This window comes from Postia placenta, assembly GCF_002117355.1.
Source record: "Postia placenta MAD-698-R-SB12 unplaced genomic scaffold POSPLAscaffold_9, whole genome shotgun sequence".
NCBI lineage: Eukaryota > Fungi > Basidiomycota > Agaricomycetes > Polyporales > Adustoporiaceae > Rhodonia > Rhodonia placenta.
The window spans coordinates 176340-191413 of NW_020169840.1; the positions used below are offsets into that span (position 1 = coordinate 176340).

The following is a 15074-nucleotide window of genomic DNA, read 5'->3' on the forward strand; positions in this document are numbered from 1 at the left end:
ATCACGTCCGTCAAAGATGTCGTTCCAACAGTCAATCGCGGCACGCAGAGGCCCTTCCAATACCGTGTTCTTGGTATCCATAGTTCTGTAAGGAGACGGCTGCGGAATGGCCTCGGCGACAGGGCAGACATCGACTTCCATGACGGTGGGGACGGGCTGTGGAAACAGGATGTCGAAGCCGTCCATCACATCGAGGTCAAAGGGCACCGGGGCAAGAACGGTAGGGATCTGCACAGGAGAGACGTCAAACGCGACAACATCTTCCATAGCCAGCAGCAATACCCACCTCGTCACCACACAGCGTCACTCCTTCGAGCATCATATTGGCGTCCTCCAGGTGACCGTTGAGCTGCTCTGGAAAAGATGGGGTAGCCAAGAGGAACGCATGCAGGCCGTCGAGGGCACATGGCTTGGCGATGCGCGGAATTGGCGATGGACTGACAGGTTCTGCGCAGCGGCGACGACGACGACGCAGCGGAACGAGAGGCGTAGGGACAGCGCCGAATGACACGCTCTTGTTCGTGATGTCGCCCAGCACACCAAGCACTGGACCGAACACATCCGAGGCAGACGCGCTGGCCCCACTCTTGCCCTTGCTCTTCTTGCTCGTCGAACACGCGTACGGCGTCTTGGCCAGTCGGCGACGGCGGGCGCTGTTGTCCCGACGGCCCATAGAGACCACCAGCTCCGCAATGTTGACTATCCGCGTGTCCTGTCCCAACTCAACGCGCGCCTCCGCCGTGCACACCTTGAATGTCGGTCGCCGCTCGTCCTCATCGGATGCACCAACGTCCAGCGTCCGCACACCCTCCGTCAGCCGCTTCCGCTTCCCAGCTGACAACGGCCCATCCTGCTCGTCCACCCAGTCCACCTCCCCGAGGCGGATCCGGCGCAGATTGTGGGCGTCCAGCGTGCGACCCAGAGTTCGATGGCGCCCATGAGCATCGTAGGCTGCCCGCACCGACTGCCGGTATTGGGTCTTCGACTCGAACACCCGCTTTCCAAGACGTCTTGCTGCCCATGGCGCCGCGACGAACGGCGGGGACGTGGGAGGAGCCGTGAAGCGGACGACCTGGCCATCGGTGCAGGCCAACGTGCCGAAGGGCAAGTGAGAGAGAGAAGTGAAAGTTGCACAAGTCATGTTTCGAGTAGTACGCGAGAGCTATTCGGCTGATCAACAGAGAATGTGGGGCGTACAGATGGGAAAACAGACTCTGCGCCCCGCCCCATTTTATGTTCGAACATTGCGATCGGGACTGGAGTTTGGCATATTCGTTCAACAAGATGTCGTCGCCGACGCGTCTGTGCACGTGAGCGTGTCGACGTCTGGGAGATTTCGGGGGAGCTACCAGCGGCGAGCTAGAGGGTGCAGCAGGAGCGATTTCATGTAGAGCTCCCCGAAGCCCTCGGTGAGGTCTACATGAAATGTCTTCTGTTCTCCTCGTGTTTCGTGTCAGCTGGTATAGCGGACACCCACGGACCATGGATCCTCGTTTACCAGCGTAGATGCTGCAGGATTGTCTAATTATATTGCTCACCTCAAGCATGAGACGGCTGGGTAGTAGGTAGGACTGCCATGTGCCAAAGCTCCTGCTTGCCTGGACTGTCAGAGAGATTCTGTAGTATACATGTCTCCTTGAACAGATACAACGCGGAGAAAACAGAGCGCGGGACACTGGAGGACATGCTTTAGGTGGGAGGATGGGTTCAACTAGTTTACTAATCATTTCACGATCATGCGCCTCAGCGTCAACTTGAGCTTGGTGAGAATGATCTTGACGCATGAAATATTGAACGCTGCATGACCGGCCCGTTCTCCGTGGGTTTTGTATCATATCAGCATGGTATATGTCATGATATACACGAAATGTTTATGCCCCCGCAGCAACGGCTTCACCCCCATCCCTCTAGTCCATAGCCTTTGTGACCATGGTAAGATCACGGTACATAGCCGTAATCCTACATTCGTTGGATGACGCGGCGCGAAAGGCGCTTCATATCATGCCTTTATCATGGATTACGGTGTCAAGAGTGAGCTGTGCTGTCATATGCTCATCATTTCGATGGTCTCCCGGATGTGCACAGTGCCCGGAGTTCCCATGGCTTCCCATCCTGATCTGATCTCAGCGTCCTTCATCTTGAGAAACAAACGGAAGCAAAGGATGTAATCCAAAGTCCAACAGACTCTATATCATGATACCGTGAACGTCAGAATGATTATCAGGGATGGCAATAAGGAGTCAAAGATAATCACCCTATAGTAAGGAATGTGTAATTCACCTATGACGAAATCAGTCGTATCAGGTATAAAAAGAGAGTATGAGATATACATCAGCAGAAATGCTCGGGGAGAGCTGGCAAAGACGAAGAACTGGGGAATATTAGTTCATCATATGAACTGATGACCGGTCCACAGAATAAACCCACCAAAGAAAGCCTGAAATATAGGATCTCAATCAAGAATTGTGGCATCATGACTATGAAGGTTTGCGCACCAGGAAGGTGAAGATTCTATCACGGCTGAGGTTGGTCACAATCTCTGAATTATTCCGCCGTGGCCGGCTCAGAGCATTAGCAACCAGTGTTACGAAGACAAAGACATCATAAAGGAGCTTGAATTTATTCGTTATCAACTTTCAGGCCTTTAAGGAGCTGAATGGAAAATACAGACCATCCCACCCCACAATCCTATCGCATATAAAGCAAAATTCACTTGGCGTGGAGTTGAATTGATCACACATGCCTCGAAGTGTTGAATTTTGAAGTATACGATTGAATCTGAAGGGTGTCAGTCGGTTTGCACCCGCGAGCTCTGGGTTTATCACGTACGGAGCAAATTATGGCCAATTGTTATGGCGAATCCTAGTGAGATTCCGAGGCACACCATAAATCCGATATATAGTGCATATTTGACAGACCGCCTGTTGTCCCATAAGGCATAGACACGGAGCAATAGCACGACTGCATGTATGTCAGTTACATCGGGCAAATCAGAATATTGTCTCACATTGTGACAGGGCACTTCCTAGGATGCAGTATACACTCAGTACTATTACAAGCCCATGACATCTACAAAACATTCGTGATTACCACGTCGCAACGCGGGGCCAATATTGTGTTGTTACTGACGACTAATGACGGTTATCAGTAACTATTACCAAAGACGTACCAAGAGAGGGCCGGTACTCACAGAAGTAGATAGAGGCATTAATCCAGAGAACACTGCGGCGTTAATGAGTCGACGGTAACCCAATGTGCAGAGCATTCAATACTCACTATACGCGAGGTATAGCATGCTTGCTTCCCCGCCATAACGATTCATCACCACGACAAGCTGCATGATACTCCACGGGCCTCGCTGGAGCCAAACAAGGTCGAGCTCTTTTCTGAAGGTGAGAACATGATCAAAGAGGGATAGTGTTACGGCAACGCCTGAATTGTTCTCAACAACGTAGGCGGCATTGAGCTGACGAAACATACCGGAGAAGTACTTTATCGCCTCGAAGGGCCATGAACCCGAATCCTTCAACGACATTGCGATATGCCGGATGGAGAGGTGAGAGGATCGATTCAGGGCACCCCCAAACCGTGTTATAGGGTGCCCTCCGCTCGCCGAACCTGATCTATATAGCATTCACCCCGACCCTACCATTACTTGGATGAGACACGAAACATCGTACGGGTACTGACAACATGTGGCAGTTGTCATCTGGGTTGTATATCATTTTAAAATTGAGTACTCATTTGACTGATAATCTGCTGATGTGGTTGCTACGGCCGTCGGAGACTGTGGTAGGTGTCCTGACGTATCCACTGATGAATGATTTCCAATCGGGAGTGGGCTAAAATACCCAATGGGGCGCACCAATACCGCTGATCGACCTGCAAGCACGGAATAAGCTTCCTAAAAGTGTAAGGTCGTTTGCGCATCCAAATCATATGATCGTGGTTGCTCGTCGAACGAGAGAAAGCGAAATTCAAATGGTGGATCCCACTAGGCATAATCGGACCAGCAGCGATGACCTCGCGCCTCGAAGACATATCTCGACAACCGCAGCGCGAATCTTCAGTTCCTGTTCGAACCACAAGTCCAGACGAATCTTGAAAGATGAAGACCACAAACGGTGAGAATGATAAAACACCTTTCTGACATTTATGATCCAACAGAATTCAAAGGATGAGTGTTGGGTAACCAACGATCATTACAACACGATGTCAGGAAACGGAGACACACATGGCCACCGATTCAATCGCAAAGCGGCAGATACTTTCCTCATCTTGACGAAGGCCTCAACGATCAGCATGAACATCTCCAACTGTCAAGGGCGGCGAACTTGCATTACATACACAGGATAGAGCGACTATCCATTGATGCAACCGTGCATAGCAAGTAAATCATGCCGGAGGCTTCATTTCGTTGATGGACGCATATGGCCTCCGGCTACGGGAGGGGCCGCCTTTGCGTCGGGGTGGAGAGTGCTGCAGGCAGGCTTAAGAAAGATTGCGTCTCCAAGGGCCCACTCCGGCAAGTGTTGCAGAGCGCGGATGAGCGGGATAAGCACATATTTCTTGTGTTAAAGGTGGTGCGTGCAATGGAGGAGCTCAGAAAGACGAGAGGGATAGCCAGTCTGACATTATGGTGGCCTCATGGAAGAAGGTTTGTCAGAACAACTGTACTTATCTGAAATCGCTTCTGCTATCCACGATGCAGCCCACAATTTGGCTGGATGAATGCAGGATACACCAACCACTGCAGCCTCCGTGAATCGAGACTCTGAGCCAACATTTGAACAAGTGTAAACGTACTGCATTATCGCCTGTCGGCTAGGGTACGGTGAAATAGGTACGGTGACCTGCTTAACCGGCTAATTAGCCTAGGCCTGTGTGAGAGGTCAAATTAACCTATGTAATTCACGGCTAATTAGCCGGTATAGAACATGGCCTAATGAGCACTTCTAGCCACTAAAGTAGCCTTATATAATGTTTAAGTCGCCCAGCGACCGAACACCTGGACAGCAGCTGCTACTATTCATCCCAGGTCCGTCACTGGTCTATAAATTCAATACATGCTCCACTCTAATTTAGTCCCAATGCAGTACTTTGGGACGCTCGTTAGCAAGAATGTCCTTCAGCAATGGGGCGTTGAGGTTGATGAGGTCAGAAACTACGATTACTGGTCATCCTGGATAACAACCGCAAGGCTGAACTCCTACTGCGTCCGGAACATGTCCAAAATCAGCGCAGGTCACTTAACCCTATTTCACCTTATTTAACCCTTGTTTTTCAGGCCTCGTGAAATGTACGGCTAATTAGAAAGGGTTAATTAACCGAGGCTAATTAGCCCGCCCTATTTCACCGTACCCTACTGTCGGCCACGTGTCAGACAGCCAAGTAGGCATGCTACTCAAGGACATCGTAATTTGAGCCTAGAGCGTGGACGTCCCATACACTGAGTACCTGCAAGTGCCTCCGCAAAATAGATCTCACACAGAAGAGCAGGCATCTTCCCGCTCGCCGCTATGGGGGGTTATAGAGGTCCAATCCGACGAACTTGACGCAAGTCTTGCAGCCACACTTACGCCACAATTCGGCTCCATCCGGCCAAAGTCAAACTCCGATCCTGTTCAATCACCTTAACCTTATATGTCAGACTTTCATTTTAGGATTTACAAGATATTGAATCGAGCACAGCTATTCTGACGAAGTCCCCTCTAACTCCTACGAGTATAGCAAGGATTCTGGAAGAGAAGGAGGATCCGTGCAAGTTCGAGTCTCCGCCCATCTCCGGCGAGGAGCGCCGCAGCTGATATTCGCAGACGCTGGATGGGCGCTAATATGTGCACGATCGGGATGCTGCATAGGAGCGGTCCGCCCGGTCCGCCCACCGGCAACCCTCATATGACATAGGGACTCGGGAGGTCCGACCAGAATATAAATCCTGAATTCATGTCGCTCTGCACACACTGCCCCCTTTCGACCCCCATTCTCGCTCTTGATATAGTCGAGCTCGACCGCGGCAATGTCTGTCAAGATCACCGGCTTCGAGACACACGGTGCGTTGTGCGATTATCTCCAGCCCTCATCACTCTCATCCGTCTCTAATTACTGCAGATGTCCGCTTCCCCACCTCACTCACAGGTGATGGTACGGATGCCATGAACACGGACTGCGACTACTCCTCGGCATATGTGACCCTGTTCACTTCGTCCGACCTCGTCGGCCACGGTATGACCTTCACCATTGGCCGCGGGAACGACATTGTCTGTGCTGCGATCAAGGAGGTCGCGAACCGTCTGCTTGGCAAGGATGTTGAGGAGCTGTTTGCCAACATGGGCAAGACGTGGGAGTATCTCTGTGCAGACCCTCAATTGCGATGGTACGTGCGCTGCACATTCCTGTAAGTCACCGGACACCCTAACATCCGCTCATGTGCCCAGGATTGGCCCCGAGAAGGGCGTTATACACATCGCGCTGGGAGCCGTCGATAACGCACTATGGGACATGTTTGCCCGCTCCCGTAACAAGCCGCTCTGGAAGCTCGTAGTGGATATGTCTCCGGTGCGTTCTCCTTTAGTCTACCGCGGAGCACCGCATCTTACCCATGACCTACCATTCCCAGGAGGAGCTCGTCAGCGCAACGGCGTTCCGGTATATTACTGACGCAATCACGCGCGAAGAAGCCCTCGAGATGCTCAAGGCGAAGGCTGCAACTAAGGCCGAGCGCGAGGCGACCGTGCGCAAACGCGGGTACCCCGCATATGTCACCTCAGCGGGCTGGCTCGGCTACAGCGACGAAAAGGTCGCGCGTCTAACGCGCGAGGCTGTCGAGGCGGGCTTCAATCACTTCAAAATGAAAGTCGGTGCGGACCGCGACTCGGACCTCCGCCGCGGCAAGATCATCCGCTCGATCATCGACGATCCGCAATATCTACCCACAGACCGACCCCCGCGTGACCCCAGTAGTCCTGAGTTGATTGGCAAGAATGCGGGTCCGACGGGCAGCGTCCTCATGATCGACGCGAACCAAGTGTGGGATGTTCCACAGGCTATCGAATACGTCAAGAGCCTCGAGGACATCAAGCCATGGTGGGTGGCTTATCATGCGCTTAAGGCGCTTATGCTTCCTGCCACTGAGGTACTAACCGCGCTCCCCATGGCAGGTTTATCGAAGAGCCTACCGCTCCTGACGACATTTTGGGACACGCTGCGATCCGAAAGGCCTTGCGCCCACACGGTATCGGTGTTGCCACCGGCGAGCATGCGCACAACCGCATGGTGTTCAAGCAGCTTTTGCAGGCCGAGGCCATCGACGTGTGCCAGATCGACTCGTGTCGTCTCGCCGGCGTCAGCGAAGTGTTGAGTGTCCTGTTGATGGCTGCCAAGTACGCATTTGGTCGGTGTCATCCACGACCACGGGATTGATCGTTTGCAGGTTCGGCGTCCCGGTGTGCCCGCACGCGGGCGGTGTTGGTCTCTGCGAATATGTCATTCACCTTAGGTCAGCCAGGGTGTTTACTTCCAGCCGAGTGTCACTGACGTGCCTGCGAATAGCTTGATTGACTACATCGCAGTCTCCGGCTCGATGGACCGCAATGTCCTTGAATTCGTAGACCATTTGCATGAACACTTCTTGTATCCGTGTTCCATCAACAAGGACGGCCGATACAATGTACCAAGCGACGCAAAGGAGGGCTACAGGTGTGTCTTGTAATCTGCCTGGGTGTCATAGCTGCCGCTAAAGTGGATCGTCTATGAATAGCATCGAGATGTACAAGTCAAGTATCGCCGAATACGAGTGGCCGCATGGCTCGTATTGGGTAAACTCCCCGAAGACGAAGGGCCAGTAGGCGGCGGTCGTGAGGAATGTTAAACAGACACAACCTTGTGTAGCATAACTATCGCAATGTATATCCACATCTACGTTCTGCTCCACCGCACGTAAGGTATGAGAAGCGTGCTATGCTGCGCGCAGCGATCCTGCCTGTCGAACGTACAATAAATGCCTAATAACGATACAGTGTGTCGGAGACTGAAAGCGGAAAAGAGGGACGACTGGACTGCTAGCGATCAGCTTTTCTCGTCCCACCGTTCGAATTCATCTTTTTGAAAGCTCGTCTTGTATGCGTCGTCGATGGTAACGCACAGGTCGTCAAGATCGGAGAGGGCAGTGAGCAGCGCGGTCAAGGACGAGAGGTTGTCTGTGCCTTGCCGTTAGGAGCACAGCTCGTTGCAGTAATGTGTACAACACGCACCGTACATCTGGATACGTATATGGATATGGTTTTCTGACGGATGTGGGACGCTGGTGAGGTGGTTAGCAAGAAGATCAATCGAGCCAACGAAAATATGAATGAGAAATTCCAAGACAGGCCAACAATAAAGCAGAACACTACGAGCTGCTTCCGCACGGACACCACGAGTGTGACGACAGTGGTAGACCACGCGAGTCAACGCGACCACTCTGGAATACGTGGGAGTGGCTGTGGGGCACCCGGAGAGCATTAGAGAAGGCAACAATAGATAGCGATGTATTGCCGACGTGAAGAGGCGCGACCAGGGACATTTTTCTGCGACGAGTCACCAGACCCTAGTTAGACTCGCCCGGGATCGATGCCCTGCCATCAAAATGAGAAATGGCTGCATCCAGGCTGCTTTCGGCGTCCGGGAAATCCGTATTGTCACCGCACAATGTCCACTCAGGGCTGATGAGGGACACCACTGCAATAATCCGTTCAGTGCCACCTGATTAGGACAACTATAGCTCAAGCCATCTTGCGAACACCTCGAAGAGCACGGTGAAACGAGGTCATGGATCATGGCTCACCTATATCCGCAGAATTCTACCTTCGGGCTTCGCGCAACAAGCACGGCGGTCAGTATACCAACAAGATAATAAAAATTGACGGCGTACTTCTTCATGAGCATCCATCTTAGAGCGTTGCCTATGGTATGCGACTCATCGTGGATCTGGTATGTTGCAGCAGACAAATCGGGTTCGGCGCCCTTGAGCTATGATCGAGCGTGTGCGACATGGTAACAGCGGTGAATAACAGTGAGCAGTGACACATGTAGCCCTCACAATTTTGATCTTCGGTGTTGCCTCTGCCATTGCTGGAGTTATCCCGAGTTGTATGGTCGCTACCTTCTCATTCAAACAAAAGCGAGACCGTGGGAGACATGAAAACTGTTCGCACACAAGGACAAATAAGGAGATTTGGTTGCCGTCCACCGCCTCCTCTCGTTTTGTCCCGCCATCTCACTCAATGACTACAGAGACCATGCGACACTTCAAATGCCATAGCAATACGCCATTGTAATTGCGTAGCTATGATATGACTGCCGCCAATTCAGAGTCCGACGGAAGGTGCAAGACAACAGCGCCAAACAACGCGTAAGTGGCCATTGTGCCCGAGGGGACAAAGCCGGCGGCTAAGCGACGCGTTCAGCGAGCGCGGAGACTGTTTCCGCTGTCTTGGCAATATACACAATGCGCAGTGTTGTCCATTTGTGAAGACCTGTGGTTATAAGGGGCCACGCGTGGCGTTGCAGTCGGTCATCCGCACCGCAGCTCGTCTACTCCGCGACTCTAATCGATACCCTTCCTATTCAGTTGATCTCATATAAGGGCAGGCCTTGGTACCCTGGTGGATACCAATTTTGTACACTTCAGCTCCTCTACTTCTATCAGCCGCGGTTGAGATCTTCCTCATTATATAAACTGTCACACCCCATCTCTCATACGACCTCACACCAAATGGCGTCCTTCGTCTCCTCCCAGACCGACAGCCGCCCGACACTTCCGCCTCTCCATGCCCTTGGTCTTCCTGACCCGCGGAATACATACGAACTGCCCGGTGCACACGACTCTTATGACCCTCACGTACAACTACAGGTTTGTTTGCTCGCGGCTTTCTTGCACATGATCACGCTTACACTTTCCGCCACTTCAGGCTGCAGTAGAGCAGATGCAACTCAACGATAGACAGACCCAGAGATCCACGTATCACGGGCGCGTCCGACAGGCATCCGTGTCATCCACGACCTCTTCATGCACCGCTTCCTCCCGGAGCAGCAGCCCGGTCGCAGGTTCGCTCCCATATCCTATCAGCGACCGCATATCCTTCAAGCGCACGACATTTGAAGACGCCAACGCCATGATGATTGTCATCCCCGAAGTGCCCCCGGTCCCGCCCCTCCCGGGAACCCCGCGCACTGCTTCCAATCCCGCTCCGGGCGTGTGGGTCGTCACCGGCCCTGCGGTCGAACTTTTCCGACGCCATCCAGAGCGCCCCGTCTCGAAGGCCGCCCGCATCCATCCGTATCGCATCTCGCGCATTTCTCGACACACGCCGAAGCCACAATCCCCACCATCTGCATGATTGTATTTTTGAATAGTGTGGACACCGGTCAGAGGACGCACAACTTCCTATTGTATCTATATCACATTGTTTCACGCATCTAGGGCGAAAGGTTGTCTTGCTTACTACTGTAGTTCTAAACCCGCAGCGTAATTGCCACGTGTATTACTTACTATACCACACCCTCTGTTCAATTATACCAATATCTGTCTTCAATAGCATGGCGCTGGACAAGAGCGGAACGAGTTATGCATTGTTTCCTGAGGTACTTCGGAAATATGATGGAATGGCAGGAGTAGTCAGCCATATGAAGAGCTATGTAGTCCGTCTCTGTGGCTTGTGAACAATGGGTTTTTGGGTACAATGGCGGAGAGGTCCTAGAGTGTGTATCGAGCATGTGCATACGAGTATATGCTCCGCGATAGAGTTCTGACAACCTGAAACGAGATTCGTGTCTTACAAATATACATCATTCCAACGTACAGACGATCCACGATCCATTACACCACCTCGTCCACCTTGGAGCGATGGATGCAGAAGCCCTGAGATGGCCAAAGAGGTTAGAGCAATACACTCAAGGCCTGTGCGACAGGTTCTCACCGGCACGACCCACTCCTTGCACCCACAGCACACGCCAGCCCAATCGAAATTGCCCAGCTTCGCACCGCATTTCTTGTTCGGACAGACGATCTTCCCCGCCATCTGCCCGTCCTCGAGGAAGACGTCCATCCACTTCATCTACAAGCCCATCTCACCATCGTCAGGACATTGCGGCCGCAAACAGTGCGAGCGAGCAAATACGTACCGGCTCGACAAAATACCCCGAACATTTGGGGTTCACCAGGATCGGGGGGCTGTATGGGAGCCCCTTCACTCCGCTGGGCGACGACGAAGAGACCGGCGACGTCAGCGCAGTCATGTTCAGCGCAGCAGGCGGCGAGCGGAGCGCAGCGAGCTTCGGGTTCGCGTATAGCTGTGCGGCTAGGTCCGACCCATGCATCAGCCCGGACGACTGAGATAGCCGCCGCGCCAGGATGGGCGAGATAGCAGGTAGCGGCCCCGACGCTGAGCTTGATAGAGGCGGCGGCGACGGCCGCGCCTCCTGCTGCGGCGCACGGTCGGTGTCCTCGGCCTCATCCTGTTGCGTCTGCTCGTCTTTGTCCTCTGCGCTCTGCTCCTGCCCGCCATTGCCCGGGTCTTCGTCGGACTCCTCCTCCTCGAGCGCCGACTCCGACAGCGAGTCCGACATGTTCTGCCCCAGCTGTGCAGCGCTCTCGAGCGCGAGGAGCGAAGACCTGAGCGGGCGCGTGTCCGTGTTCGAGCCGAGGCGCGAGCGGGCGGCGGGCTCGTGCGCCGAGCCCGACGGCCGGCGCGACATCGTGGGCGTCGCTTGGCCGAGCGGCGTGAGGCCGAGCGGTCGGCTGTCGTGCATCGACGGGCGGCGCGAGGTGGAAGGCGACATGGCGAGGTTGTACGGCCTGCCGTCGTGCATGGAGGGCCGCCGGGAGGCAGCGGGGGAGAAGGCTGCAGCGGAGGCGGGCGTGGGGGGACCAAGCTGCCCATGGTCGAGCATGTGCTCTCGCGTGGCTAGCTCTTGTCTGGAGATGCGTGAGATGTGGACTGGAGGCAACAGGATGGGAGGACTTACCTGCACATCTTGCAGCGGATTTTACGGCGTGGGCCGGTGGGTGTTGGTGGAACAGAGTCGGACGGTGTCTGGGGAAACTTTGCGAAAAAGTCTGTTTCTACTTCCCCATCGCCATCTGGGAATAGTGCTCGTTAGAGATCATCCGCTCTGAAAGATTGTCGACTGACTCATGACGTCTTGGACGACCCGCTCGAGGTAGAACATCCGTGTTGCCTTATCCCGTTTCGAGACCTTATACGAGGCTTGGTGGAAGATCTCCAGTTGTCGCAGAAACCCTGGATTAGGTCTATGATAATGGTGACACGACCATACGCAATACAGCGCGTGTTACATACTGTATGCTCGGACGCGCCTTCCGGATAAGCTCTAACGCGCTCCCCACATCGATATGTCGGACATACATGAGGTATGCAGCGACAATGGTCGCGCTTCGGCCTACACGACTGCGCTCAGTCAATGCCGCGCATACATGGCTCTAAGACTCACTCATGCCCGCTTGACAATGCACTAGGACGCCCTTGCCCTTGTTGAGTTCTGCTTCAATGAAGGCAACGGCAGAGATGAGATGGGCCAGGATATCCGCATCTTCGGTGTCATCGAGGTTGATTTGGAAGCGAATGAAAGTCTACTCACGGACCTCGTCTCACGCGCCATATATCCTGCAAGACAAACGCACCTCGTTGACTGAAACCCGCCCCCGCATGGCGGTCAAGACACTTGAAATGTTATTGGCCTTGAGCATTTCTGTGTCCAGTGCTGCTCTCAAGTCGCCGACCCATAGGTTGTCAATAATCTGATTCATAGTCCTTCGCGAAGCAAGGTGGTACTACAGTAGGGCAGCCAGGCAGGGGAGATCGAGACTTTTGCGCTCAGTGTTATTTTCACGACTCAATGCTGCGCGGCCAGAAACCGACACGCGAACGATGCAGCAATGGGGGTTCTGGAGTTATTCTCTGAGGTTTTGTGTGTATGCGCGCGAGAGAAGAATGTGGGGTAAGCGATAGCAGAGATCGAGACATTGATCCGTAGCAGAGACTGATCGTGACCCTCACGCTTGCATGATCGAGCATCTCACACTCACCCCGGGTCAGCAATTTTCCGTAATGCTCATTATTATCTATGGCGGTTGGATAATAAACGTAGAGACTAGTGGACTATGTATCCTCGAGCAGCTCGGGTGCTTACCATGCACCACATATCCAGATTGGCGTTTCAGTGTGGGGCCATACAACCATAGTTATATGGCGCCTGAATCAGAGGGGACATGTGACCTCACCTGCTCATCATCCTCTCTTATCGGTGCATCGTGTATAGTTTGTGCTCCTCAGCTCATTCTTCATCACTTCATCTGACCTCAAACGCCTGCGAAGTCATACATGCGATCATGGTCTGGGTCAAGCTCGAAACGAGTCAAACGACTGTTCAACCTGTCGGTCTGGGACATGTTTGCGCTGGTAAGAATGTTATTACCTCTCACTTTTGAATCGCTCACCACTGAGGCATCAGCGGCCAGGCGCATGGTGCCGTAAAACAGGATCCTCGTACAATTGCCACACCGGTGGTCCGTGGGTGTCCGCTACACCAGCTGACACGAAACACGAGGAGAACAGAAGACATTTCATGTAGACCTCACCGAGGGCTTCGGAGAGCTCTACATGAAATCGCTCCTGCTGCACCCTCTAGCTCGCCGCTGGTAGCTCCCCCGAAATCTCCCAGACGTCGACACGCTCACGTGCACAGACGCGTCGGCGACGACATCTTGTTGAACGAATATGCCAAACTCCAGTCCCGATCGCAATGTTCGAACATAAAATGGGGCGGGGCGCAGAGTCTGTTTTCCCATCTGTACGCCCCACATTCTCTGTTGATCAGCCGAATAGCTCTCGCGTACTACTCGAAACATGACTTGTGCAACTTTCACTTCTCTCTCTCACTTGCCCTTCGGCACGTTGGCCTGCACCGATGGCCAGATCGTCCGCTTCACGGCTCCTCCCACGTCCCCGCCGTTCGTCGCGGCGCCATGGGCAGCAAGACGTCTTGGAAAGCGGGTGTTCGAGTCGAAGACCCAATACCGGCAGTCGGTGCGGGCAGCCTACGATGCTCATGGGCGCCATCGAACTCTGGGTCGCACGCTGGACGCCCACAATCTGCGCCGGATCCGCCTCGGGGAGGTGGACTGGGTGGACGAGCAGGATGGGCCGTTGTCAGCTGGGAAGCGGAAGCGATTGACGGAGGGTGTGCGGACGCTGGACGTCGGTGCGTCGGACGAGGACGAGCGGCGACTGACATTCAAGGTGTGCACGGCGGAGGCGCGTGTTGAGTTGGGACAGGACACACGGATAGTCAACATTGCGGAGCTGGTGGTCTCTATGGGCCGTCGGGACAACAGCGCCCGCCGTCGCCGACTGGCCAAGACGCCGTACGCGTGTTCGACGAGCAAGAAGAGCAAGGGCAAGAGTGGGGTCAGCGCGTCTGCCTCGGATGTGTTCGGTCCAGTGCTTGGTGTGCTGGGCGACATCACGAACAAGGGCGTGTCATTCGGCGCTGTCCCTACGCCTCTCGTTCCGCTGCGTCGTCGTCGTCGTCGCTGCGCAGAACCTGTCAGTCCATCGCCAATTCCGCGCATCGCCAAGCCATGTGCCCTCGACGGCCTGCATGCGTTCCTCTTGGCTACCCCATCTTTTCCAGAGCAGCTCAACGGTCACCTGGAGGACGCCAATATGATGCTCGAAGGAGTGACGCTGTGTGGTGACGAGGTGGGTATTGCTGCTGGCTATGGAAGATGTTGTCGCGTTTGACGTCTCTCCTGTGCAGATCCCTACCGTTCTTGCCCCGGTGCCCTTTGACCTCGATGTGATGGACGGCTTCGACATCCTGTTTCCACAGCCCGTCCCCACCGTCATGGAAGTCGATGTCTGCCCTGTCGCCGAGGCCATTCCGCAGCCGTCTCCTTACAGAACTATGGATACCAAGAACACGGTATTGGAAGGGCCTCTGCGTGCCGCGATTGACTGTTGAACGACATCTTGACGGACGTGATGGAGGATGTCTCCTTGTCGGGAATGTGT

The 15074-nt window shown here is 54.0% G+C and overlaps 7 protein-coding genes across 7 annotated transcripts in view; 3 read left to right on the forward strand and 4 right to left on the reverse strand.

Annotated features, from left to right (window-relative positions):
* Positions 1-5: 5 nt before the first annotated feature.
* On the reverse strand, positions 6-1141 carry POSPLADRAFT_1057744 (hypothetical protein; the record flags this gene model as incomplete). Its single annotated transcript, XM_024480953.1, has 2 exons — positions 6-228; positions 287-1141. Coding segments are annotated over 2 exons (1078 nt in total), but the record flags the coding sequence as incomplete, so codon positions are not given.
* Positions 1142-2044: 903 nt separating this feature from the next.
* On the reverse strand, positions 2045-3535 carry POSPLADRAFT_1047163 (hypothetical protein; the record flags this gene model as incomplete). The annotated part of the gene is made up of 5 exons (XM_024479219.1): positions 2045-2186; positions 2255-2280; positions 2496-2612; positions 2885-2961; positions 3277-3535. 5 exons carry the CDS (start codon positions 3533-3535, stop codon positions 2045-2047), a joined length of 621 nt encoding a protein of 206 aa, XP_024337592.1.
* Positions 3536-5979: 2444 nt separating this feature from the next.
* On the forward strand, positions 5980-8008 carry POSPLADRAFT_1074718 (hypothetical protein). The gene is made up of 8 exons (XM_024482738.1): positions 5980-6053; positions 6112-6376; positions 6438-6558; positions 6620-7086; positions 7161-7382; positions 7433-7498; positions 7552-7698; positions 7760-8008. Exons 1-8 carry the CDS (start codon positions 6020-6022, stop codon positions 7845-7847), a joined length of 1410 nt encoding a protein of 469 aa, XP_024337593.1. The 5' UTR covers positions 5980-6019; the 3' UTR covers positions 7848-8008.
* A 59-nt stretch (positions 8009-8067) lies between these two features.
* POSPLADRAFT_1047165 (hypothetical protein) lies at positions 8068-9109 on the reverse strand (the record flags this gene model as incomplete). Its single annotated transcript, XM_024479220.1, has 5 exons — positions 8068-8198; positions 8253-8302; positions 8825-8851; positions 8912-9009; positions 9080-9109. 5 exons carry the CDS (start codon positions 9107-9109, stop codon positions 8068-8070), a joined length of 336 nt encoding a protein of 111 aa, XP_024337594.1.
* A 645-nt stretch (positions 9110-9754) lies between these two features.
* Positions 9755-10379, forward strand: POSPLADRAFT_1047166 (hypothetical protein; the record flags this gene model as incomplete). Its single annotated transcript, XM_024479221.1, has 2 exons — positions 9755-9892; positions 9951-10379. The coding sequence occupies 2 exons, from the start codon at positions 9755-9757 to the stop codon at positions 10377-10379; spliced, it is 567 nt and encodes a 188-aa protein (XP_024337595.1).
* A 212-nt stretch (positions 10380-10591) lies between these two features.
* POSPLADRAFT_1066358 (hypothetical protein) lies at positions 10592-12808 on the reverse strand (the record flags this gene model as incomplete). Its single annotated transcript, XM_024482064.1, has 8 exons — positions 10592-10900; positions 10959-11096; positions 11164-11956; positions 12007-12121; positions 12174-12292; positions 12342-12441; positions 12493-12631; positions 12722-12808. 8 exons carry the CDS (start codon positions 12806-12808, stop codon positions 10859-10861), a joined length of 1533 nt encoding a protein of 510 aa, XP_024337596.1. The 3' UTR covers positions 10592-10858.
* Positions 12809-13907: 1099 nt separating this feature from the next.
* The window catches only part of POSPLADRAFT_1146636 (hypothetical protein), a gene marked incomplete at both ends in the record, with an annotated part of 2406 nt that continues 1239 nt past the window's right edge, over positions 13908-15074 (forward strand). The window contains one exon of the mRNA XM_024485959.1: positions 13908-14762. Within this exon, the coding sequence (XP_024337597.1) occupies positions 13908-14762 (855 nt within the window). The remainder of the gene's footprint in view (positions 14763-15074) is intronic.